We start from the raw sequence: 27,196 nt of genomic DNA, 5'->3' as shown, positions 1-27,196 counted from the left end.
ACAGCCATTCCACCGTTATGGAATTCCATCCCCTCAAACATCAGAACAGAACCATGCATCTCAACCTTCAAAAAAAGACTAAAGACCTGGATATTCACACAAGCTTTCCCGGAGGCCAATTGATCGAACAACCCCAAGCCACCCCTAATATCCAACTACACCATGGTTAATTAATCTCCAACATGGTTAACTATTCTCCAACTACTCCATGGTTAACCTTATATTCTATCGTTTACCTGTGAGAATTATAACCTGTCCTTTCTCTTCCTTCTCAGCCAAGTTCTTATCACCCTGTTATATGTAACTGCCTTTTCCGCACCATTGTTATAGTTATGTTTACTATGCACCCCTGTTTTATGTGAACCAGCACGATGTGACTGCTGTCTCGAATGCCGGTATATAAAAATCTGAAATAAATAAATAAATAAATAAATAAATATCTTCAGACGAAGATATGCTTTCGGAACCATCACCTCCTGAGGACCGCAGAAACTCTCCTCCAGAAGACTTATCTTTTTCCAACTTTGTTAAGGATATGGCGGAGACTATCCCTTTCCAACTACAGTCTGAGATAGATTACAGACAAAAAATACTGGAGGTCCTACAATTCGTAGATCCTCCAAAGGAAATTTTGGCTGTGCCAGTACATGAAGTCTTACAAGAACTCATGTACCGAATGTGGGAACATCCTGGATCACTAGCTTCAGTCAATAAGAGATCAGATGCAACGTACCTGGTTCAACCAATTCCTGGATTCCAGAAGGCTCAACTACCTCACCAATCGGTGGTAGTTGAGTCCGCCCAGAAAAAAGCTAAGAGTGAAAACTCACTCCTCCACGCCACCAGGAAAGGACAATAGATTCCTTGATAACTTAGGACGTAAGATATTTCAGGGATCTATGTTGGTATCTCGGATTGCAGCTTATCAACTCTTCATGAACCAGTACCAACGTAATCTCTGGAAGCAGGTCCAGGAGCTCACGCAGACACTCCCTGATCAGTACCAGGAAGCCTTTTTTCAACTGGTGTATAAAGGCCTAGAAGCAGGCAAGCATGAGGTTAGGGCGACTTATGACAGTTTCGAAACTGCATCTCGTCTGTCAGCTTCTGGTATTACAGCTCGTTGATGGGCCTGGCTCAAAGCATCAGACTTGAGGCCAGAGGTACAGGAGAGACTAGCCGACCTCCCTTGTCTTGGTGATAATCTTTTTGGGGACAAGGTGAAAGAAGCAGTCGCCAAGTTAAAAGAGCATACTGAAACTCTCAAGCAGCTCTCTTTAATACCTCAGGAGTCTCAACCTCCTTCTAGGAGACTTCCCAGATGGGATACCAGGCATCCATATTACTGCCAACGACGCTACTATCCTCCAACCAGCCGTGCAAGACCATCTCGCCCAACTCAGCGACCTCAGTCTAGGCAAAGACCTTCCAGGCCTCAACCCCCTCCTCAGACTGCATCAACATCGGGGTTTTGAAAAGTACTCAGAGAGCAGAACCGCCAATCCACTCCCACACCTACCAGTAGGAGGTCGCATAGCATTTTTTCATCATGCTTCATCATGCTTCATCACGCTCACATTCTCATCTTTTCTCCTCATCACCAGTACTTGCGATTTCTGGTTCAAGGACAACATTTTCAATACAGAGTGCTTCCATTTGGCCTAGCCTCAGCACCTCGAGTATTCACAAAGTGTCTTGCGATGGCGGTGGCACATCTCCACAAACAGAAGGTACATGTATTCCCTTATCTGGACGATTGGCTCCTCCGAAGCCAAACACAAGAAGGAGCTTTCATTTCCCTCAAGCTCACAGTCAACTTACTTCACTCCTTGGGATTTCTCATAAATTATCAGAAATCCCATTTCACACCATCTCACCTTCTACAATTCATCGGTTCATATTTAAACACCATCATAGCAAGAGCATTTCTTCCAGGAGACCGTGCCCATACACTCATTCTCCTGGAACACTCTCTCCGAAATCAATTTCAAGTCACAGCTCATCAGTGCCTCACCCTACTTGGTCACATGGCCTCCACAGTCCACGTCACTCCTTTGGCCAGATTGACCATGCGGCTAATGCAATGGACACTAAAAACACAATGGATTCAAGCCATTCAACCGTTGTCCTCTCAAATTCAGATAACTCAGGAACTGCTTTCTTCCCTCCTTTGGTGGACATCAATGAACAATTTGCTCAAAGGCCTACCTTTCCAGCAACCAGTTCCACAAGTAACACTAACTACAGATGCGTCCACTTTAGGTTGGGGAGCGCACATTGGTCGTCTGAAGACCTAGGGCACGTGGACAAAAACCGAAGCCTCTTTTCAGATAAACTTCCTAGAGCTTCGAGCTATACATTATGCGCTACATGCGTTCAAGGACTGCCTTTCACACAAGACTGTTCTGATCCAGACAGACAACACAGTAGCCGTGTGGTACATCAACAAGCAAGGGGGAACAGGTTCCTACCTCCTTTGCCAAAAAGCAGCACAGATTTGGGACAGGGCCCTAGCACACTCAATTCTTCTACGGGCCACTTACCTAGCAGGCATCCGCAACATAATAGCCGATCGCCTCAGTCGTCAGTTCCAACCACACGAATGGTCCTTGGATCCAGCGATAGCAACCAAGATCTTTTAACGCTGGGGTCAACCAACAATAGATCTCTTTGCGTCCCATCTGAACTACAAAGTGAACAATTATTGCTTCCTGCTATGGCAGGAGAACAGCCTACCAAAGGACGCCTTTGCTCGCCATTGGAACTCAGGCCTGTTATACGCGTATCCACCGATACCGCTCATAACCAAAACTCTAGTGAAGTTGCAACAAGACAAAGGGACCATGATACTCATAGCCCCATACTGGCCTCGACAAGTATGGTTTCCTACACTGCTAGACCTCTCAGTCAGGAATCCCATTCGCCTGGGAGTAGCTCCCAATCTCATAACTCAGGATCAGGGTCGGTTGCGCCATCCTAACCTTCAATCCCTATCCCTGACGGCATGGATGTTGAAAGCTTGATGTTACAACCACTCAACCTCCCAATCACTATATCTCAAGTGCTTATAGCGTCACGTAAACCTTCCACTAGAAAGAATTATTCTTACAAATGGAAACGGTTTACTTTGTGGTGCACTCAGAAATCTATTGATCCTTTCACATGCCCCACTACCTCACTACTAGATTACCTATACCATCTTTCAGACTCTGGTCTTCAGACTTCATCTGTAAGAGTACATTTGAGTGCAATCTCAGCTTACCATAACAAGCTGGGAGACGCACCTATCTCTACACAGCCTCTGGTCAGTAGATTTATGAAAGGTTTAACTCACCTTAAACCTCCTTTTCATCCCCCAAGCATACAATGGGACCTAAACGTAGTATTAACCAGGCTCATGCGTTCCCCATTCGAACCCATAGATACCTGTGACCTAAAATTTCTTACATGGAAAACTGTCTTCCTCATAGCCATTACATCAGCTAGAAGAATCAGTGCACTTGTCACATACGAACCTTTTACAAAGTTCCTACATGACAGAGTGGTCCTCCGTACTCATCCTAAATTCCTTCCTAAGGTAGTCACAGAATTCCACTTGAACCAATCTATAGTTTTACCAACATTCTTTCCAAGGCCTCATTCCCACCAGGGAGAAAGAGCCTTACATACCTTGGACTGTAAGCGTACACTGTCTTTCTACTTAAACTGCACTGCAGTCCAAAGGAAATCCAATCAACTTTTTGTATCTTATGATCCAAACAAACTGGGTAAAGCAGTGGGTAAACATACTTTGTCAAACTGGATAGCAGATTGCATACAGTTTTGTTATGAGAAAGCAGGCCTTACTCTCCAAGGGCGAGTAAAAGCACATGCAGTCAGAGCAATGTCAACCTCAGTAGCACACCTTCGCTCTGTGCCTATTCTTGACATTTGTAAGGCGGAAACATGGAGTTCTCTGCACACCTTTATAGCTCACTACTGTTTGGACAAAGAAGGTAGACAAGATTCAGCCTATGGACAATCTGTCTTAAAGAACTTGTTTCCAACTTAATCCCAACTCCTACTACATCCAACCTGCTGTGATTTTCGGCTGACTCATTTGCAACAACAATACTTCACCGTTGTTTTCACTACAAAATGACTCAGTCTCTAGCTTGCTAATCACCCATATGTGAGGACTAGCATCCTGCTTGTCCTGGGATAAAGCAAAATTGCTTACCTTGTAATAGGTGTTATCCCAGGACAGCAAGATGTAGTCCTCACGAAACCTACCCGCCTCCCCGCGGAGTTGGGTACGATACGTTTTATTATTTTATTTTTTGGCTAACGCTAATTGCTACAAAACAGACTGAAGGGAGACCCCTGTGGCCAGGAATATCATGGCATGCTGGGCATGCTCAGTAGGCACTCTGGGTGCCAGTCAAAAGTTTCATAGAAACTTTGACAGAAGTTTTTCCGTATAGGGCTCCATTACCGATGTCACCCATATGTGAGGACTACATCCTGCTGTCCTGGGATAACACCTATTACAAGGTAAGCAATTTTGCTCTCCACCTCCAGGAAAAAAATCAGAGCTTGGCTGTCTAACCAGGCCTTCTCTTAGACTCCATAGAAAAGGCTCAACCCTCTACTACCTATCTTCAGAGGCATTGCTAAGTACCTAAAAGATCCAGCATATGGGCTCATAAGCCATTCCTTCCCTCCTCCTCCCAACCCAAGATGTTGATAATTAAACAATTCAATCACAATCTGCAACTTCCCCTCCCTCCAAGAACAATCCTGTAAAAATACATAATTGCACACTGGAAATGTGGAGTAAATAGCACACACATACTAATAAACTTGAATCCCAAAATAATGTGTGGCATTACAATATGAACTGTTTAATACATATATTAAACATCCAGGATCCAATACAAAGCACTCTCTTTAATACACAAGACTCTCTACAATGACAAAGTTGAATGGCTCTCTGCAGCCTTACATTTCCACACCCCGCTAAGAACATCCAGATCAACTGGCACTGGAACTCTACCTATCCCATCTCCGAAATCTGCACATCTGAACACTGTCAGGGAAAGAGCTCTATCCATTGCTGGGCCTCAATTGTGGAACTCTCTGCCACAAGATCTTAGGCTGGAAGCAAACATCAAGAATTTTAAAAAAGGTGTCAAAACATGGCTGTTTCATCAAGCCTACTCTTAATCACAGATTGAATTTCTTCTAACTTCTCTGCTTATAATAATTTTAACTTTTTTACTATTCTTAAAGTTACTTCTTAGGTTGTTTATTAAGATTTTATGAGTTTTATGTATTGTATATGAATTTTATGTATTCTGACTAATTTTTTACATTTGGAAATGCAAATGCTCTTAACTGTCCATTTGTGAATAAGTGTAAACCGATGTGATATGTGTACATGAACGTCGGTATATTAAATTCAATAAATAAAATAAAAATAATAAATGCTTTATTTATTTGAAGGCCAACAGGAAAGAACACTTATTTAAACAATATACTCTTATTCCAGAGCTTGTAATTCTGGTAGCTTCAGCCTGGCTAAGGTACCCTCAGATTGTTGGACAGGAATAAATTGTGGCTCCTTTAAAACAGGGATCTGATCTCTCAGGGTCCTGTTCATTATGAAGATCTGGCTTGGTTTTGTCTTATGCTCTGGCCCTTGAGAGGTCTGTTGTATCGGCTGGCTGCGGAGCTTGCGACCAGCCTTCCTCACCTGCCGCGCTGCCGTGGCGGGCCCTGGCTCTCCAGTGGAGGGGAAGGGGTGCCTCCGGCGCGGTTCGTCTCTTTGCGGCCCTGCGTGCTGCTGGCGTGCCTTGGGGCATGACATAGACGCCGCTGCCTTCTGTTTCTCCTCCCACGGTGCTCTAGCACCTTCCGTGTTAATTTAAAGGGCCCGCGGCAGGCAAGGGCTGCCTGCCCTTCCATTGTCGTCAGCAGCTTGGGATTATTTAAGGCAAGCTCTGACGTTCAGAGCTCACCTTGGCAACAGGTCTCCACGCTTCCTGTCATGGGCTTAGTTGCTGCCTCGTTCGTGTTCCTGTTCCAGTACCTGATCCTGTTCCAATCCTTGTGTTCCAGTTCCAGTTTCCTGTTCCCGCTACCCTTTGGACGGATTCCATGGCTTTGACCCTCACTTTAACCTGTTATGCTTGTCGGTCGCAGACGGCTGAGACCACAGTACTCACAGCTTGTTCTGATTTCCTACCCTCCCCGGGTCTCCTCGCTGCACGGGCCTCTCTGCATCACCGCATTCCACAGGTCTCCTCGCGGAGGCAGGGACACCATTACTTCTGGCTCCGATGTCGGGTCCTCCTGGGTGCGCGCACGTGTCACAAGTCCCGCCTTTGAAGTCACTTCATCGGGAACCTCGGGGGTGTCCCCTGTTGATGATGTCATCAGACTCCGGTATTTAAGCTCCTGCTTCGCCCCCAGCAAGCCGACTTGGCAACAAGTTCCGTACGAGTCCGTCGCCTGCCTTGTTCCTGAGACGCCGCTCCTGCTTGTACCGTGGACCTGTGGGGCTCCTCCCCACAGGCTGTATCAACTTGCACCTTGGGCCAAGGGTCCACATACACACTAATCATAACAGATCCTGACCTTGTCTTCAGCCACCTGCCCTGACCTCAGCTTGAACCTGACCTTGTCTTCAGCCGCTTGCCCTGACTTCAGCTTGAACTTGACCTTGTCTTCAGCTGCCTGCCCTGACTTCAGCTTGAACTTGACCTTGTCTTCAGCTGCCTGCCCTGACTCCAGCTTTAACCTGATCTTGTCTCCGCTGCTTCCTGGCACCCTGCCTTGGACACTCTCTCCAGGATCAACCACGTGGAGACCTGCCTAAGACAACTGGTCCCGCTACCCAAGGGCTCAACCTGCGGGGAATGAGGATTGGTATTGGTAAAGCTCCAGTTGGCCTCTGCTTCCCGTTCGGTCCCGTCTCCCGATGGTGGGGACCCGTAGGGTTTCCCCGTGGGTAGCGCCAACTCTATCTCTGGTCAAGGGTCTACCTCCGCAACAAGGTCTCTACTAATCAAGAAAGGTTATTCTCAGGAGGTGGCGAATACCCTTTTAAAGGCTAGAAAAACCTTTGCTTCCTTAGCCTGTGTGAGGATTTGGATAGTTTTTGAGCAATGTTGTTTTAGTCGACAAATGATTCATAGGAGTGCCTCAGTGCTAATTATTCTGGAGCTTTTGCAAGAAAGTCTTTTTAAGATATTAGCTCTTAATTCCTTGAAGGTTCAAGTATCTATTGCATGCTATGGGGGACGTGTATCAGGTAAGCCTCTGTCATCTCATCCAAATGTTTTGTAATTCCTAAGGGGAGCCAAGTAAATTAGGCTTCCGGTAAGGATTCCTGTTTCATCTTGGGATCTAAATTTGGTGTTGACCTTCTTTTATCAGGATCGCAATTAGAGCCTATTAGAATTTCACTGAAATTGCTTACTTTATCACCCATGAGCAAATTTTCGGTTACATTGTAAACCGATGTGATCTGTATCTGTTTCAGGAACATCGGTATAGAAAAGTTAAAAATAAACAAATAAATACTTTCATAGTATTCCTGGTGGCGATATGTTCAGCCAGAAGGATTTCAGAGTTGCAAGTGCTTTTTGATGTTTACAAAGGATGTGGTCAAAATTTGTATGGTGCCTTCCTTTCTTCCAAAAGTAGTGACAGCCTTTCATCCAAACTGTGTTTACCTTCATCTGTGGTGTCAGCCAGGCGGTTGTTATGGCTGCGTAACAGGTCGGTGTACGTGTCATCTAAGTCCCGGTTGGGTTCTCTGCCATTTAAGGGATGTGTTTTGTTTGGAGAAGACCTGGAGCACTTGATGAAAGATTTGAGAGAGAATAAGGTACATAAGTTGCCAGAGGACGAGCCAAAGGGCAGGCAGTTCTTTCAGTCTCTGTCGCGTTTTCGGCATGTTAGGAGATTTCATCCTGTGAGAGGAGCTCCAGCTTCGCAAAAACAGTCCACTCTGTGAGGTCAGTCCTGGGGAAAGTCCTTTCGAGGAGGCCGGAGACCCTTCAGAGCTTCCACAGGAGGTGGAGCTACAGGGCCAAAGTCTTCTCAATGAGGCGAGGCTGGTCCACTCCACCATTCCCTGTATAGGGGGTTGCCTAGCTTGATTTTACGAAGAGTGGATCAAAGTCACTCAGGATCAATGGATCCTCAGCGTAATAAGAGACAGTTACACGTTAGAATTTGCTCGGCCCGTTCACCTCAACCAGACAGAAAAGGATCCACCAGGACCCAAAAACTCCCGGGAGGAAGGCTCACAAAACCTAAAAAAACAATTCTCCAGACTGAGAAACTGCAGGAGTCTGGACTGATTCATGGTACTACAGGAACAAAAATTAGCAGGTAACAACCAATTTTTCTTTGTTTTAGGCTTAGAAGCTGCCTGGTTAAAATAACAATAATAAAAGAGAAATTTTCTAAAGTTAGCTTTTTACAGGTAATACTAAATGCCTATACGATGTGATGGATGTGACATCAGCAAGCCTGTTGATCTCTGTCTCCATCTGCTGGTCAGTGATCATAACCCTCTCAACTGGGCTGGTCTGACTAGACTCAAAGAAAGGAAATTATTAGGTAACAACACCTTTCTCCATTTTCTACATGCATATTTTTGTATTGGCTAATTTAGTTGCAAGGTATTCTTTTAAAAAGAATGCATGTACTTTGCAATTATATAGTCTATTAACATTGTTTCCACTATGTAAATCGTTTTTGCTGAATTGAAAAATTTCAAAGAAATAGTCCAATTCGGCATGGGTTGGAGGACCCGAATCCCGAGATGGATTTTCCCCGAACTTTGGGGAATATTCGTTGTTCGGGTTAGCGCGAAGGGGGGGGGGGGAGGGGCACATTTATTAAAAAAAACAAACCCCAAACCCACCCCAACCCTTCAAATTTAGTTAATTACACCCCTCACCCTCCTAACCCCCCCCCCCCTCCCAAAACTTGCCTAAAGTCCCTGGTGGTCCAGCAAGGGTACGGGAGCGATCTCCAGCTCACAGGCCGTTGACTGCCAGTAAACAAAATGGCGCTTACCATGTGACAGGGACACCGGCCGTCCATTGCTCCTACCATGTGTCAAGGGCCGACCAATGGCACTGGTAGCGCCTGTCACATGGTAAGGGCAAAGGGCCACGGCACCATTTTGTTTACTGGTAGCCGACGGCCCGAGAGTGGGAGATCGCTCCCGGGATCCCTGCTGGACCATCAGGGCAAGGGTTGGGGTGGTTTTTTTTTTTTTTGGTGAAAATTGCAGAGAAAAAAAAAATGACCCGTAGCCCGACATGGCAGAAAAAAAAGAAGCACATCCGTACTATGTATAATTGACATGGTAGAAATTCCCATGGAAAACAGAGGTTCTTTGTCCAATTGCAGACTCCCTGTAACCATATTTCAGGAGTCATAAGCGCAGTCACTCTGTGCTCAAAATTTGTTATGAAGGTAGAGATAAGCTGTAGTGCAGGAGGGAGAGAACCCAGCTAGTCGAGCAGGATATGCAGCTGCCAGAGACTTTTTTTAGCTGGGTGAAGCTGAGTCCAAGCTGCCTCTGCTGGTCTGGGATGCAGAAAAGAAAAGAGGCAGGATGGAGCCTTTTCTGCCATTGAGCCAGAGCAGCAGGTTTATCTGCAAGCTTCCACTGCAGGAAAGAGAAGCCCAGGTGAGGAAGAGAGAAAAGGAGGGGAGGGGCAGAATAGAGGGTAATGAAAGATGGAAAGCAAGAGGGAGGAGATGAAGTAAGGAGACCCTCACCCTGTCACTTCACTTATTTTGTAGGCCACTAGCCGACACTGAAAAGCAAGTGGGGTTACTGTTGAAAAATCAGCTAGATTAGTATTCTAGTGAGATTCTAACTTAAAATTTACTGATAGTTGCTGAATAATTTAAATAAGTGTGCTACATTCTTCCAACTGAATTAATTTCTGTCGTGTGTGTCTTACTCCCTCAGGGGGGTAATGTTGAGTAAACTGCTTGGTGGCAAGATTGTATAGGTACTTTTTATACTCACATAAACTGTGGGAGATTTTTAAAAAGAAACTATGCTGGTGATATCTCTTTGAAAATTTGTTAAAACTTAGATGGGTACAAATGTATCTGCATATCTTCCATAATGCTGTATCTGTGGGAAAAACTACATGATTATATTGGAAAATCCAATAAATGCACATAGTTCTTTCTGTCTCCCCTGTCCCTAAACACTCCCCTGGGAATGTAAACATTTTCAGTGGCTATCTGTTCTGCAGGGGGGACAATTTTCAACTAGATAGATCTTGCTGGCTAACTCTTTAGTTAATGGCTAGATCCGTTAAAACTTGCCTTCCCAGTGGTGAGCTTGGGATGCATTTGAACCAATGGTTACAACTTCTCTGATCCTCACACAATTTATTTAAGTGCTTAGGCTTGGTGTATGATGGGTCTTCCATAATACATGATAATTAAAAACATAAGTTTGGTTTATTGGTTGTAATGAGCTTGGGATGGATGTCATAATAGACGTGGCCACTAGAGGTCACTATAAAGCTAACAGAGAAGCCTGCTTCTTCACAGCTTCATATTCATAGGTTATTGTGTGTTCTTTGCCATTAATATCTTAACACCATAAACTCAGACTAACTGCTCTTATGTCCTTCATGTAAATAAAATACTTTGCCAGGTGCTTTTCCTTAGACGGCAGTTAAAGCAGCAGTTCAGCTTCACTGAAATTGTTTTTACTAAAGGAAAGTCCCCAGTGTGAGCGTAACATGCTTTTGAATGGCACAATGCCTATTACTTTTTTTTCCCCTTTGTTATTTAACAGTAGGTCAAATAATAGATTGATTTATGGAGAGACAAGCTATCTTATTCCACCTTACATATGATTCAGAAGATATCAAGGATTAGGCCAAGGAAGGAATTAGCCCCACATTAGGTTCAAGTTTTTATTTCAACAGAAACTACAGCCTATTATTTGGTTATTTTCTTATCAAAAAATGTAAGCCAAGAGAAACATCTGCTTTAATGCATGTTAGCCAAAGAGTGCCAGCAAGGTCTATATAGGCAACACAGAGTTATTGAATCTGTATTTCAACATATTTGACCAATGCAACATCAGGGGTTTACGTGTTCTTACATAAGGCATCATGGCTCTGTAAGAGCTAAACATAATTTCTTTTAAAAAGTTCATAGCTCCAGTAATCTTATTAGAATTCTGGGTGCCATGATTTCAGCTTGCCTCTAATGCCGTGCCCAGATCAGCTAGGAAGACCACTAGGTATAAAAGAAAGAAATTATCGGCTCTATAATGAAGGGGACTTGCATAACTAGTAACTTGGAACTTCATATATATTGGATGTAAAAGAGTCAATGCTTTTATTATAATGTTAGCATACCAAAAATGAAAGTAACTGGATATTATTCAAGAGAGGATCTTTCCCATTCTGTGTTCATGGAAAAATATTTATTGAATAAGGCCTATTTTATTAAACAGCTACCACATATGAGCTCTGGTAACTGTGTTCTGGAGGTCATCATTTGTAAATGATAGAACAGTGCTGCCATGATGAAGTTTCATCTTTTCTCTTATTAGATACAAGGCACAGTAAAACAGATCAAGGATTCCAAGCTGTGTAGTGATAACTATTTACATGAGTTTCTTGGAATAACCATTGAGCATTTAGATGATCCTGTTCCCATAGTCATGGCCATATTATAATCATATCTAGCAAATAGATAAGAGTATGATGTTAACCTCAGTCTGAAATTGTTTTATATCTCTGAACCTCTAGAAGAAAAGAAGATGGAAGGAATTGGCTTCCAAAAATTATTATTTATTTTTTATGTAAGAAGGCCATGTCATTTTGACTTTCAAAGGTTAAAAGTTAACCTTAAAAAATATGAAAAGATTAAATTGCTAGGGATACATAGCTCAAGCCAGCCAAGTACAGGTTCACTGAAAACAGATTCTGAAAGGAGTATGAAATGTCAAAGACTTGCAGAAATGGTTCTGCTGATGTTCTGGCTTAACAAGCTCTTCTCTTTCACAGGGTAGAGGACCATGATGACCTCATGCCACTCTTCATGCGTCACAGTGATATTCTGAGGGCAACATATGGAGAATATTTTCTTGCTGAGTTGATAGAGGCTCAGGATGAAGATAATTATTCTGTTGTCTGTGAGGTCAGTGTCTGACATGGTCTGGATAAGAGTGCAATAGAGATTACTCTAGTTGGGGAAGAAAAATGGAATACCTTACATCTTTTCTTCGTCCTCTGCCTCTGGTAATGCAGTGTTTCACCAAATATGAAACTGGCGTGAAGGGCATGAGGAAATGGGATGAGATCTAGTGTGGCAGAGTTTCTGTTTAATTGAGGCATTTCCCAATAGTTTGCTGCAATATTTTCCATCACTGTCCAAGCAGAGTGGGGAAATCAAGTTAAAAGAGAAAATTCAGATAAATGCACACCAAAAAGCCATGGGTCAGTGGGTATGCCTGCTATGGATCAAGAATGTTCTCATGTGGCTTTCATTTTGCTTAGTCTGGGGGTTTGATATGGGACACTATGTATTGGTTTGTCATACCTGTACCTTTGGTACCTTGGTCCAGCCAAGGAGAGAAGGGAAAGCAACTTTTATCCTCCCCACCCTCCCATATCAGTCCCATTCTTCTTCCTCCTCCTCATCCTCCCCATCCTCTCACTCTAGCACCAACACCAAAGGCAGCTCCCAGTCCTCACAGCTGTTCCACTCTCACATGCTTTCTATCTAGCAAGGAAGTGTGTGAGAAAGGAGGAGGAGCAGCTATGGGAACCAGCAACCCATGTTCTCTGCCACCATGTCCTTGTTCTGCTCTTGCTGCCATTGCTGTTACTATTGTGGTGGAGTAAAATATGTAAGTGATAAATGGGTAGTGGAGGATAGGAAGAATAGAGGAACATGGGGGAAGAGGGAGGGGGCAGGAGAGGATGCCAGAGAGAGAAAGAGGGAGGGGTAAAAGAGAAACCTGAAAGGTTGAAGAAAGAAACTGGAAGGAATAAAGAGGAAAAGAGAAGGAGTGGAATCTGGAGGGAGAGATAGGTATCAGGAAATGAATGGGAGGAAGGCAGAATTGGGGAGGATAAGAACCTTGGGATTAGATAGTTAGAGGAACCCGGGGAAAGAGAGAAAGGGACAGGTGAGGAATCAAGGATGGTACAATAACTACACTTTTTAACATTTTGATGCCTGGTTTGGACTGGCTTAAGAGGTTGACTCCAGGGGTCTCTCATTCAGTTAGGGCTCCATCTCAAGGTGATTTGCAGCTGTTTATTCTCTGTTAGAGATATTGTTTCCCACTTACATGTTTGTTGTGTAATGCTCAATAGTTCTCAGCTATGGTTCTTGGATGCCAGTTGAGCTGTTTTCAGGCTGCTCATAATGAATATTCATGAGATATATTTGCATAGATGAGGTATATGAATGGGTGAATTTATATAGTTTGGTTATCCTGAGGACTAGACCAGCATGATGAAGCTTTGCGATATAGGGTATTATAAGATGCCGATTATGCCAGTTATTTTCATATATAAGGGTAAATATTTAGTGGCATGCCTAACTACAAAAGTATGTGTGTACTTTTTAGCCCACACCAACCCAGCCAATGTATACATTGTGTTATGAGATTGGCTTGTTGAATGATGGTGTAAAGTACGCATGCTAGCGGCATGCCTATTATGTGCGGATATTTTTGAAAGTTAAATATACATGTGGAGTTTCTAACCACACCCCAAAATGCTCCTAGCACTAGCACACCTTTTTATCATGAGGCTAAAGACGTGCATGTTGTGAACGTATGAACATGCTTTCAGGCGACTAAAAATCCATTTGTGTGGTTGTCGCTAATCTAGCCACATATTATGTTTACAGATCCAGGCTAAGCCTTTGAAAATGTACTCGTGCTGAAACACTGTCCAATTAAACTGAGTCACTTTGGTGAGGTGAGGAGATAAATAATGGGTTAACCACACCCTGGAAGTGCCAAAATAGTGGGTGGAGGAGAGCACCCTATTTACCATGTGCCTGCTAAAACCTAATTTGCATATGAGATTTCCTCATTTACATCCTTATTAATCATCTTCCTAAAAGTACTGCAGTGAGCACACCCATTTCCAATGCTAATTAAATCCTACTATAATGCAATAGAAACACATTTTTTGCAGAGGATGAGTCCTCAGTGAACTAGTTAAGTCACTTAGGCCTGGATTTATCAAAATGCACTAAATATTGCCTGCAATAGAAAAAGGGACGTGTTTTATGGTAATAGGCAGTTTATCGCAATTTGCGCTAATACCTATGCAAAGAGCTAACTTACCGCAAATTGCAATACCGCAAATTGCAATGGAGAGAGAGAGAGAGACTAGCCGTAATGCCCTCACCCTAGATAGGTATTTATATCTCTATGGGAGGTCCGCCTAGTAATTCAAGGTGAGGTTTAGGTATTAGTGTAGGGGGTTAGGAGCCACTTTGACATTCAAAGTGAGACGTACAAACAGAACAGTGCTCTCTTGTAAAGATTTGATGACCCTCGGAGTGAGGAAATTCAGTCAAAAATGATATTTGTGCAATGTTCTCTCAACCTAGTCCAGCTAGAACAGCTCCCCTATGAGGAAAGGCTGAAGAGATTAGGGCTGTTCAGCTTGGAGAAGAGACGGCTGAGGGGGGATATGATAGAGGTCTAAGATCATATGAGGTCTTGAACGAGTAGATGTGAATCGGTTATTTACACTTTCGAATAATAGAAGGACTAGGGGGCATTCCATGAAGTTAATAAGTAGCACATTTAAGACTAATCGGGGAAAATTAATCAAGTTTACTTAGGGAATAGCCACTGCTATTAATTGCATCAGTAGCATGGGATCTTCTTAGTGTTTGGGTAATTGCCAGGTTCTTGTGGCCTGGTTTGGCTTCTGTTGGAAACAGGATGCTGGGCTTGATGGACCCTTGGTCTGACCCAGCATGGCAATTTCTTATGTTCTTATGTTGAGAGAACATTGCACAAATAATCATCTTTGAGTGAGTTTTCTTACTCCGAGGGTCATCAAATCTTCACAAGCGAGCACTGTTCTGTTCATATATCTCACTTTGAATGTCAAAGTGGCCCCTAACCCCCCTACACTAATACCTAAACCTCACCTCGAGTTACTAGGTGGGCCTCCCATAGAGATATAAATACCTATCTAGGGTGAGGGCCTTATGGCTAGTCTCTCTCTCTCTCTCTCTCTCCCCCCCTATTGCAGTTAACCCAGTCCATTCCTGCCCCTAACGCCTCCTCTTTTTCGGATTTGCATCGCACCATACGTTATGGTGCTATCGCATGCGTTAATGGCACTTTTCGCATGCGATAAGCCCTTAACGCATGCGAAAACGCCTTATAGCATTTTGATAAATGACCCCCTTAGGAAGAAAATAAGCAGTTCTACTACATCAAGTTTACAAAGTAATTTAAAAGAAAAGAATAATCTTTAGATTACTTTGTATCAGGTTACAGTAATGCACTTTTAACAGACACATACTTTAGTATTTACTTGTATTAGGTTCTCTGTGATTAATTACTGTATTTATTTCCTACCTTCACCTATTGATTATATATAAATGGGAATGGCTAATGTGTGTTGGCCACTTTCCCTGAGGAAGTGTAGGTATGTAGCCCGGGTCCTGGCTTGTCTGACCTGGATCTGGCCTCAAGTACTTAAAAGTCCATATTCAAATGGTTTTTCTGGCTAAATTCAAGTTTTAGCCAGGCAAAGCATGGAATTTAAAAATCCTGCCACAATAACTGGTTCCAATTTATTCGATAAGCTTTTAGCCAGATAAAACATATCTGGATAAATTGTGGGCATGTCAGGGGCATTCTGGGGCACAGATAACTTACCAAATAATTTGACTGGGTAATCCTTGTTATCCGGATAAGTCTGGTCATGACACAAAGCAGTCCTAAAGTTATTTGGTTACATGTAGTCAGATAACTTTAACCATACTAGCTGTATTCACAATATAGCTGGGTAACTTAAATTTTCTGGCCAGCAGGCCCGATCCCCCACCCCTCCAAAATATGTCAGGGCATAGTGCCTGAATCCCCCTCCCCCAATAAAAAAAAATTGCAGGCCATAGTGGCTCCCCATACATATTTTAAATCATGGCTTGAGTCCCTCCTGTAAGTCACCCCACTCTCCAAGAACTCCACCCATCCTCTCCCACTCCTCAAACTCTCCCCCCTTCCCCACTCCAAGGATGAGCTGGAGCTGGTACATTCTTTCCACACTCTGGCTGCTTCCACTGTACCTCTACTATAGCGCTTGCTACAAACTATTGCTTTTATTATGGCTGGCGAGTGCCTGAGAATTGCTCTTTTCCATAAAGAGGATCACAAACTATAAATTAAATTGAGGTGATCTTTATTCAGAAATGATGGAAGGCACAGTTAAGGTATTGTCATAACACTCAGTTGAAAGGACATTTATAACTAGCATAGCTACTCTGAGAGAGATTTTTTTTTTTACAGGTCTTTGTGACCCAAATGATATAGTTCAAGAGAAATCATGAGTGATGAGAGGAGAGAGTAACTTATCTTAGTAGAAGCAAGCTGATTGATGTGAAGTTTGTTCTGTTGATCCAGACTTGAATTTGGATCAGGTATGGGATTTTGTTCAGACTTGGAAAATATTTTTGCAATCCAAGATTATGATTCAAATACCTGATTGAAATAAAACAATACAAATCTGAGGTCATGACCTGCTTTGTATCCCACAAATCACTGATATTGTGTCCTAGAATTTTGCCAATACAGATTGTTTTCATGGTTGTGAATTGTTCATCCATCTACCTTTATGTAAGCGGGAAGGCAAACAACCATTTAGAACTTTGTATCATTGGTGTATGTGCAGTATAGACAGTTTGATGGTTCAGGCACCATACACAGTCATTAGGGTTATGAGTCTTCAATGGCCCACTTAAATCCTACTATCGGGCTGCATATTAGGATGGTTTTATGACTTTTTTCTCTGGAAATATTGAATCAAACAACTGGTCTGGTCTGATCATTGAGAACTGTTCCAGCAGATATACTCTTTTATATGCATTAACCCCCCCTATATCACACTAAATGGGAGAAACCTCTTGCTGAATCAGGCCCAGGATAGGCTTTTTCATGATCTCTACTACAGTCAAGATTCTGAATTGATAGCAGATATCTTAAAGAAAGTAGCAGAAAATATAAAAGATTTGATATTTTATTATTATCACATGACATAATAATGAATCAATGAATTCTATGAAATAACACCATGTGAATAAGATGTGATATATCATGTTGCAACATTGCTGGGGTTATTGAAGATGCATATTTCTTATGTCAAAATATGAATTTTTTCCCTAATTCACAGAAACATATGTGCGAGCCCTGCTGTTTGAAACCTAATTATAAATGACAATGAGCTATTTGTATAATAACCCATTACAAACAGCAGTGCTATAAATAATATATTTCTCTCATTCACTTTCTGCCATGTGTAAGGCAGGAAACGATGTTTCAAACCATCACAATAGGGCCTCACCAGTGCTGTTGTAGATGGAAAGACACCTCCATGTGAGCCAAGAGAGATGCCAATTTTCCCTGCCGAGAATAAAGCTGGCAACTCCTTTTTGCACATATGGTAGATGGATTGGTTAATCAGCCTCTGCTAAGCCTTGGACTCCAAATTACAGAGCAGCCAGGCCACTGCAGCAGCTTAGCTTTTGTTCAGGAGCTCAAACAAGACAAAAAATGCACTTGTTCTTTGGGGGAGGGAAAAAAAGCCCCATGTTTATTTTGGATTTTTCTTGCGTTGCCATTGTTAAACAGCTGTGCAAATGCAACCTGCTACAGCTGGTAATGCTGTTTAAAAATTGCTATGGTTATCTTTGGGGGATGCAAATTGAAAATTTCAACTTCATGCTGCATGTGCTGTGAAATTAGGGCTCGGCTTCAATGCCATTTTGTTTTAGGGGAAATATGCTGGCGACACTTGGCTTTTTTTCTTGTCACAGCAAAATGCTGCCATCTCAAACAATTTCCAGTGCACCGAGCTGTAGTGCCAGTTTAAAGTTTGCAATACTTTCTGCCTTCCTTCTATCTGTAATGAGAATCTCATTACTTGATCTGTCCAGATGTAGAATTGAGGAAACCTGTTGGTAATTAGCATCCTTCCTTGGTTTAAATGGACTAAGGTAGGAAGGAAGTCAGGTGGGGTCTTTTGGGAATTAAGAGTATTTCTGTAGGCAGTGTCAGTGCTAGATTGCATTTATTCCCTAATAAGGAAGGCCATTGTTATCTAACCCCAAGCATATTGGGAGTAAAAGTTCAAAGCCCCATGCTTATATAGCTACTATAAAATTCAGCAAATGTAATATGCAGGACTCTACTGTGGCATGATGCATCCAGTTAACTCTGATAAAATAAAATGTGAAATACCTTTCATCTTTCCTCTGCCTCTTCAACTTATTGTTTATTCAGCCACTAGTCAGACACTCCTTGAGAAAACTTCTTATTGGCAGTTGTAGAAATGACAAAAAGAAAAGAACTTAAAGAGACCATAACTCAGATTTAAAGTCGATGTTCATTTACTATTAAACCTTTTTTTTTAATCAAATAGTTTGAGAAATGGAAACTGACATATGGATTGTTTATGAATAGTATAGCGTATCCCTAATTGGTAAAATATGTACCGTACATTTGAGCTTTAGTAGGTTATGCAGAGGGTTACATTTTCAGCCTTTGTGATAGTCATTTGGATTGCACCTTTGATCACGTAATACCTCCCACCCTATTTTAACATTGCTTCCTCTTCATTGAGATTTAATTTCATGCAGTAAAATAAACCATCATGCTTATCATGTCTGTGGGGGAAAAGGAATCTTGTGGACAGGTCAGCCAGGGCTTACATCAGTCGTTCTGATGATTGGTACTGTGCTGGTGATGCTCTGAGGTAGGAAACCGAAGATCCTCAGAGAGGATGCGGAGTTTGGCAACTGACACATTTCAGTCTGAAAGAGCGCTATGTTCTTAACCTGATGCATGCACTTGCCAAAGAAAGCAAAACACGATGGAAATTGCAGTTTGTTTTACATTTCCTTAATGTTAAGGAGCAGTATAACACTTCCGTTATCTGCATCATCACTGTGGGCACAACTCCATTTTCTGTGTGTACAACTAAGACATACATGTTTTTATTTGAACTCTATTAACTCTTTCAAATTAGGTTTGTTCATTTTTATGGCAAACAATTCATTTTTCAGCATTATTTATTTATTTATTTATTTATTTATTTATTTATTTGACAGATTTCTTACCCATCTTTCCAACGTTTAGGGCAGGGTATAATAAAACATCTATAATAGAGCAGACAAAACATAAAAGCAACGAGTTCAAGTAATCAAATGAAAAACTGCTGTGGGCAAAGCATTAAATGGATCGGCTGTCAGAGTTATAAGCCATTCAGAAGAGATAATTCTGTGATGCTGCCTAAAGAATTTAGTGTCAGAAATGGATCAAATCTCTCTTGGTAGGGAATTTCACAGTTTGGGACCCGCTGTCAAAAAAGTGCCAAATTAGAATTTTCTGGTTTGACCTTATTAACGTTTTTGGACTGCTAGCATTGTTATCAGTGCCCTGGTTCCTTTTCTTTTGGAGGGAGAGTTATTTTCTTCAATAATTGGTACATGTTTCTTTCTTTCTTCTTCTCCTGTTATCTGTGGGGTATGTATCATGGTAACCATTTTTTTCTGTGATTATTGGGTGAGGTAATTTTTTGTTGAGCAAAATGATCCCCAAATAACCCTTTTGTGAGGACATAGAATCAACAAACATGGTATCTCCATGTTTAACTCGTATTTAGCATCATTTAAACTCATGTGCTACCTAAAGGCAGGATCTCAGGAAAACTTAACTTAAAGCACTAGTGAATCTGTCAACAAAAGTGAAAAAGAAAAAGCAAATTAGGATAAACATAGACCAAACCAACAGATAATGACCATACGGCCCATCCAGTCTGCCCATCCACATCTCCTTCTCATCTTTATAGTTCCATCATCTCCCTCTGAGATCCACTTTCTTTGACTCATGTCTTCTTGAAGTCTGATACTGGTCTTGTCTCCAACACCTCTACATGGAGGCTGTTCCATGCATCCATCCACCCTTTCTGTAAAAAACTTTTTCCTTAGATTACTCCTATCACCCTCATCCCAAGACCCCTTGTTCTTAGAGCCTCCTTTCAGTTGAAAGAGACCCATCTCCTATGGATTTATTCCTTGGAAGTATTTAAATATCTCTTTCATAACTCCCTTTCCCTCCTTCCAGGGTATACATGTTTAGATCATTAAGTCTGTCCCTATATGCTTTATGATGAAGACTATTGAACATTTTAATAGCCACCCTCTGAACGAACTCCTTCTGGTTTATATTATTTGAAGTTGTGGTCTCCAGAATTGTACACAGTACTCCAAATGAGGTCTCACCAAGGTCTTATATAGTGGCAATATCACCTCCTTTCTCCTGTAGGCTGTTCCTCTTCTTAAGCACCAAAGCATCCTTTTGGCTTTTGTTGTCACCTTATCTATCAGTTTGGCCATCTTACGATCACCAGATCTGATCATCCCTAGATGAAGAACTTCACCCCTTATGCTGTTTTGTTCTCTTGGGTTTTTGTTACCCAAATACATAACCCTGCATTTTTAGCATTAAATCACAGCTGCAAGACTATTCCTCAAGCTTTACTGGATCGCTCCTCATGTTTTCCATACCTTTCAGGATGTCTATTCTGTTGTAGTTTTTGGTATTATCTGCAAAAGGCAAACCTTTCCTGATAGCATTTTCGTAATATCATTAATGAAAATGTTAACCAGAACCAGACCAAGGACTGATCCCTCCGGCACACCCACTGGTGTGCCGGAGGGATCAGTCCTTGGTCTGGTTCTTGGAGTGAGCCTTTGTCACCTCCCACTCAAACATTTTCTAACCTAGCCAGTCACTTTAGAACCTATACCTAGAGCCACCCAGTTTGTTTGTGTTGCCTTTGTAGAACCATGTCAAAGGCCTTGTTAAAATCAAAGTGTGCTACAGTGAGTGCTCTCCCTGATCTAACTCTCTGGTCACCCAGAATAAAATGTTTATCAGGAGTTTGGTGTAATTTAACCACCAATTTAACATTAATATGTAGAATTTAGAAGAGATTAACAAAACATTGCAATCATATTAATGTTCTTATTGCAACAAAACTTCTTTATATACAATATTGCTAGTTATTTTTTCACCAATAACATTATTTCATCTCTTATACAGTAACAGGGAGTGCCGAGATGTATATATAACACACATCAGTGCATCCTATTATAAGGGATATATAACTCACCTCAAGGATATAAATGTATTATAACAAACCCTAGACCAGTGGTTTCCAAACCTGTCCTAAATGACCTCCAGCTGGTCGGGATTTCAGGATATCCACAATGAATATACATGATATATATTTGCATGCACTACCTCCATAGTATGCAAATGTTATCTAATGAATATTCATTGTGAATATTCCAAAAACCTAACTGGCTGGGTGTCCTCTGCTTTAGGCTTCTCATAGCCACAATGTGTATGCTGTTCAGCCTCTGGCCACCCACATGCTTCACACACATGCACTAAATCACATCCGATCAATGCCTTACTGTCACACTTACCTGCACACCTTCCCATCACCCACAACACTGACTTCTTCACACACAGAACCATGCTTTCTCTTCCCCTTTGCACAGACCTGACCTCACCAGCAGCTGTCTTTTGCTTGTGTCCCCTTATTTCCTGTTCCTAAGCTTCACTCACATTCTAAATCATACTAGCACAGAGCCTGTCCAGGCAACAACCCTGGCTCCCTCTCACCTGTTTATCCTCCATATGCCTAGACCAAGTATCTGCCCAGACCAGCTCACCCACACACCAAAACAGTGCTTACTGAACCCCTTACTAAGCTATTTCATCCCAAAATTGTCAGAATCAGAGCAGATGCTCTCCCACTGGCACAGATCCAACCTGACAAGCAACTGTCACCTACTTTCAGCCTAGTTTTCCCCTATCCATGAGCCCAACCTACACACACTCCAAAGCATGCTGGTACAAACCCAGTCTTAGTAGAGTCTCTTTCCCACTTTCAGTCACTCACTCTTTGCTTGAGGACACCAATTTGCACACACCATGGTCAAACTGAATGTATGTATGGCTGCTGTAGATAACTGGTTCAGGCATCACCTGTTGAAATTGAACCCACAGAAATTTGAATTGCTTTGCCTTAGTAGGCAGCAACAGCCATTAACAGTGCGGTCCTCTAGTCTGAGGTAAATTATATTCGAAGTTGGTAGTGACGAGTCTGGGAGTCCGATTAGACTCTAAGAGGTAGGCAACTCCTGTCCTGGAGTGCCACAAACAGGTCTGGTTTTCAGGGCACTCAAAGGGGTAGATTTTCAAACCGCGCGATTTGGCGTACTTTTGCTGGCGCATCAGGCGCAAGCAAAAGTATGCGGGATTTTAGTAGATACGCGCGTAGCCGCTAAAATCCTGGATCGGCGCACGCAAGGCTATCAATTCCGTATAGCCGGCGCGCGCTGAGCCGCGCAGCCTACCCCCATTCCCTCCGAGGCCGCTCCGAAATCGGAGCGGCCTCGGAGGGAACTTTCTTTTGCCCTCCCCTCACCTTTCCCTCCCTTCCCCTACCTAACCCACCCGCCCGGCCCTGTCTAAACCCCCCCCTTACCTTTGTCGGGGGATTTACGCCTCCCGGAGGGAGACGTAAATCCCCGCGCACCAGCGGGCCGCTAGCGCGCCGGGACGTGACCTGGGGGCGGGTCTGGAGGGCGCGGCCTCGCCCCCGGACTGCCCCGGGCCGTAGCTACGCCCCCGGGCCCGCCCCGGAACGCTCCCGACACGACCTGAAAACGCCACGCGGTTCGGGCCCGCCCCCCGACATGCCCCCGACACACCCCCCTCAGAAAACCCTGGGACTTACGCGAGTCCCGGGGCTCTGCGCGCGCCGGTAGGCTTATGTAAAATAGGCTCACCGGCGCGCAGGGCCCTGCTCGCCTAAATCCGCCCGGATTTGGGCGGATTTAGGCGAGCAGGGCTCTTAAAATCCGCCCCAAAATGAATATGCATGAGATAAATTTGTATACAGTGGAAGCAGTGCATGCAGAAATATGTGATGCATATTCATTGTGGATATCCTGAAAACCAGACCTATTTATAGTACTCCAGGATAGGAGTTGCCTACCCCTGCTTCAGGTTATCAACAGATTTTCAAGTTTCATTGATGGTGAGGTCATCTGCAGATTGTGCCAAGTTCTAGGGAAGAAACATTTGGCATCTGTGATTTACACCCTAATTATTAATAGAGTTGACTACTGCAACTTTTTATCATGGGCTAGGCAATCATCAAAATGTTTGAGGAGGCTTTAGCTCTTCCAAAAGACCACTGCTAGGCTGCAGGTGGGTACACAAAGCACTGTTCACATTTCACCAATTTTGAAGGTGCTACTTATAATATAAAATTTTCTACCTTTTTTATTTCTTAACTTTATTAATGCTGTTTTAGTTTTTAAGTAATTTTGAACTATCTTATTATTTTTATTGAAGTTTTATTGTATTTATTTCTGACTTCTAATTGTTTATATATAATTTTGTATTATGTAAACCGTTAAGATAGAACCATGTGTTCCGGGTAACGGTATATAAAAATCTGCATAAATAAATAAATAAATACTTCGGCTGCCAGTGGAATGGCAGGTAAAGTTCAAAATTTCGTTCTTGGTGTTCAACTGTTTCTGTGCTCATAGGCCCCCTTATTTAAAAGATTTGCTGGTTTTATTATATGCCAATAAAGGCATTGAGACCATCTCAACAAGCTCAATTATCCATCCCAGCCCTGGAAAGGTATAAACTGAGTAGACAAGGCAGAGAGCTTTCAGTTTTCAGTAGAATGCTGTTCCTTTGGAATTGTGCCTATAGTGAAACTATCTGGGCTTCCAGAAACACATTAAGGTTTGGCTGTTTGGCTAGGCCTTTGGTTAAGAGTGAGCATATTGCTTTCTGCCATGTATTTTTGGTTTGGTACAGACTTTAATTGTAATTTGAAAGAAGCATAAGGTCATGTTATCTTTATTATAAATAAATAAATATTTATATTCTGCTTTTTGGCACATCAAAGTAGATTACATTCAGATACTGTAGGTAATTCCCTGTCCCTAGATCCTTCAGCTGCTCTGTTTGCTTTTTTAAGGCCGACTGTAGCATAGAAACTTATGCTTGCACAGGCAGGAGGCCATTTTGGGTATCTGAGATTCATTGTTTAACTTCAGCGAAACGTCTTTCAAACCCAGTGATAGTTCCCGATACCTCCTCTAGCTTTGTTGAATATCTTCAGAAGTTCGGGCTCTAGAGTCTCAACCACATAACTTTCAAGTTGGCAATTAACGCATTTTGAAAAGGTAAGGGCTCTGAAATCGTGGCCTCTTCCGCCATGGTGGTTTCAGGTGTTTTTGGTTTCTCCTTTTCTCTATCTTTTTGAGCCAATCTAGGATACTAATGACTAATAGAATGGCAAATAGCGTGTGATGCTGTTTCAGAATCCACTTTCAAACACAATTTCTGCAGCATCTGTTTCAGTTGATGAGGGTGGATAGGCTGAGAGGCGAGCCAAGAAAGGGAATCACATTCTCTCCCCTTCACTGCATCATGTGATCTACTCGTGTACTTGTTTAAAAGCACTGTTCTTCTGTATAGTTTCTTCATTTCTCCTGGCTCTCATCACTTCTAATTCATCAGTACGCTGACTGGCTTTTTCCTTCAACTCTGTTTGGGCTCTTTCACTCTCCTGAAGTTTAGCTTGAAATTCCAAATCTTTCCTTCAGTTTTCTTCCAATCTTCTATCACCTCTTCAGAGACTACCTTGGGCTGGTTAGTGAAATCTATCAGAAACTGGGCTAACTGCCCCTGCTGTTTCCTTTCGAATACTAACTGGCTCAGAGCCTCCTCCAGCTGAAACTCCAGCCTTATGTTTTCCTATAAGATCTCTGCCAGTTGATTGGGGAAGACATTCTTCCCAAATACCTCACCATTACATTTTCCTTTCTCTAACCCCCTTAGGTCTTGCCCTATAATTGAATCCTGTATGAGCAGCAAGTTTAGACTTCTTTTTCTTCCACATTTTTAAATCTAGGCCTCCTTTTTTTCTCTATTCTTTTCATTTTCTATTATCTCTCCTGTGCTACTATCCCTAGGTTCAGTAACTATGGGGCTAATTATGTCAGATCCCCTTGGTTTCCTCCTGTATACCTAATTCCTTTCTATAGCCTCGCTACTTACTGGTGCAGATAACTTAGTAACTTCCTTTTCTCCACTCCACTTCAAATACCGTGTTTCCAGTGGGTCCTTAGAACAAGGCCCCCTTTCATGGGCTCTCTTACCACAAATCAGATAGGTGAGACAACTTTCAAAAATTTCACCCCCAGCTTATTCAGTCGGACCATTATTAATGTCACCTTCAACATAGTGTTTCCCAGCCTGCCATGTTCTTGCCTCCGCACTTGTATAAGCACAGGCTTCTGTGACATAATCCACTGAACCACACAGTGAACACTGCAACCAATGCTACTATGGTTTTCCACCACCATACCTAGTTTTGGTTGTGCTACCTGTTTATATTCACCATCAGTGTGGCTTTGCCCTGCCATACTTAATTTTGGCAGGACCACCTGGCTCTTTCTCCCAAGCCTCTGGGACTGGCTTTTGGGGCCCCTTCCAGTGGATGCCTCTGCTCTGTAGCTGCCTTTTTTTTCTCCTTGGGATCTCCACAGATCCTTTTGAAGCCCCTATACCTTCTACTTTTACAACAGTTCTTACTTCTGCCACCAATACCTTTTCCTCTTTTACTTTTAAAGCAGGCATTGTTTCTGCAGCTAATACTTTTTCACACATCACCCCTGTAGTGAGTACAGTCCTTGTCCCTATTTCTATAGGAAGAATCCCTTCCTTGTTCTTCCACCCCTCACATACAGACACATTTCCTTACTAGGTATCCTTATTATTCCAACATACACTTGAAAACCTGTTTTCTTCTTTCCAGAACCCCAAAATAACTTTTACCCAAGGTCTTCTTTCCCCAACTACTTCTCCCCAAGCTGGTCATCAAAGAATCTTTCAAAAGTACTTGTCCAATTTTGCAGGTTTCTTTGTGCCCTGGAGATTTCTCTCATACCCATGGTGTAGGCTGTACGAAATAGTATTACTCCTGTCTTTGTTCCAAATGCTTCTGTGCTGCACTGTGGCAGTCTTCTCTATAGGCATGGACCAGAGCAAAGAAAATTCAGGCCTTTTGAGTTTTCCACAGTTCACACTGTTTGGATTGCCATCGCTGCTTTCGAGCCCTCTCTCCAGCTCTCCCTGGTCCCTGTTTTTATTGCCTCCTGCTCCTGCAGGGTATTCACTGGTTCCACTCCAGGTTTTCTATACCCCTGCTGTAAGCTTCAAGTTCTCTGGCTTTTTTTTTTTTTTGGTCACCTGTTTCATCAGTGCATTCACTGGTTCCACTTCAGGTTTTTTGAATCACTGCCAAGGCTTTCTATGATAGGAACACTCCTTGACCTCTAGTGCAGAATAAATCACTTGCTGCTGGAGGGCCACATCCTTCTCAAACACACAACAGGCCACACCCTGTTCAAAATAGTCTCTTTGCACAACTGTTTCTCTTTTTACCTGTGAAAAGATTTAAAAAACAGGAAAAAAATCCTGTTTCACCAGCAGTAACTCACTTATAGCTCTGCTTAGGCAAACGGAGCTTTCCCCTTTCTTTCAGTGGTACATTTAAGCCTACTTTTGCCTTCAGGCCCCAGGTCACTCTTCCCTGTATTAAAACACAGATTTTCAGTGTTTAAATTCTGTGCTCCCCTGAACCACAGTCTTTTAAACTATTCAGTGCTCTGTAGGGATGTGAATCGTTTTAGGACGATTAAAATTATCGTCCGATAATTTTAATATCGTCTTAAACCGTTATGGAACACAATACAATACAGATTCTAACGATTTATCGTTATAAATCGTTAGAATCGTGAGCCGGCACACTAAAACCCCCTAAAACCC

The 27,196-nt window shown here is 42.5% G+C and overlaps 1 protein-coding gene across 1 annotated transcript in view; it reads left to right on the top strand.

The window, feature by feature from the left end:
* CFAP61 (cilia and flagella associated protein 61) overlaps window positions 1–27,196 on the top strand; it is an 826,389-nt gene that overhangs the window by 80,788 nt on the left and 718,405 nt on the right. Inside the window, exon 7 of the mRNA XM_029593764.1 lies at window positions 12,060–12,192. Within this exon, the coding sequence (XP_029449624.1) occupies window positions 12,060–12,192 (133 nt within the window). The remainder of the gene's footprint in view (window positions 1–12,059; window positions 12,193–27,196) is intronic.

This window comes from Rhinatrema bivittatum, chromosome 3 (assembly GCF_901001135.1).
Source record: "Rhinatrema bivittatum chromosome 3, aRhiBiv1.1, whole genome shotgun sequence".
In the NCBI taxonomy this organism is placed as follows: Eukaryota; Metazoa; Chordata; class Amphibia; order Gymnophiona; family Rhinatrematidae; genus Rhinatrema; species Rhinatrema bivittatum.
This window is presented reverse-complemented; position numbering and strand designations above follow the sequence as displayed.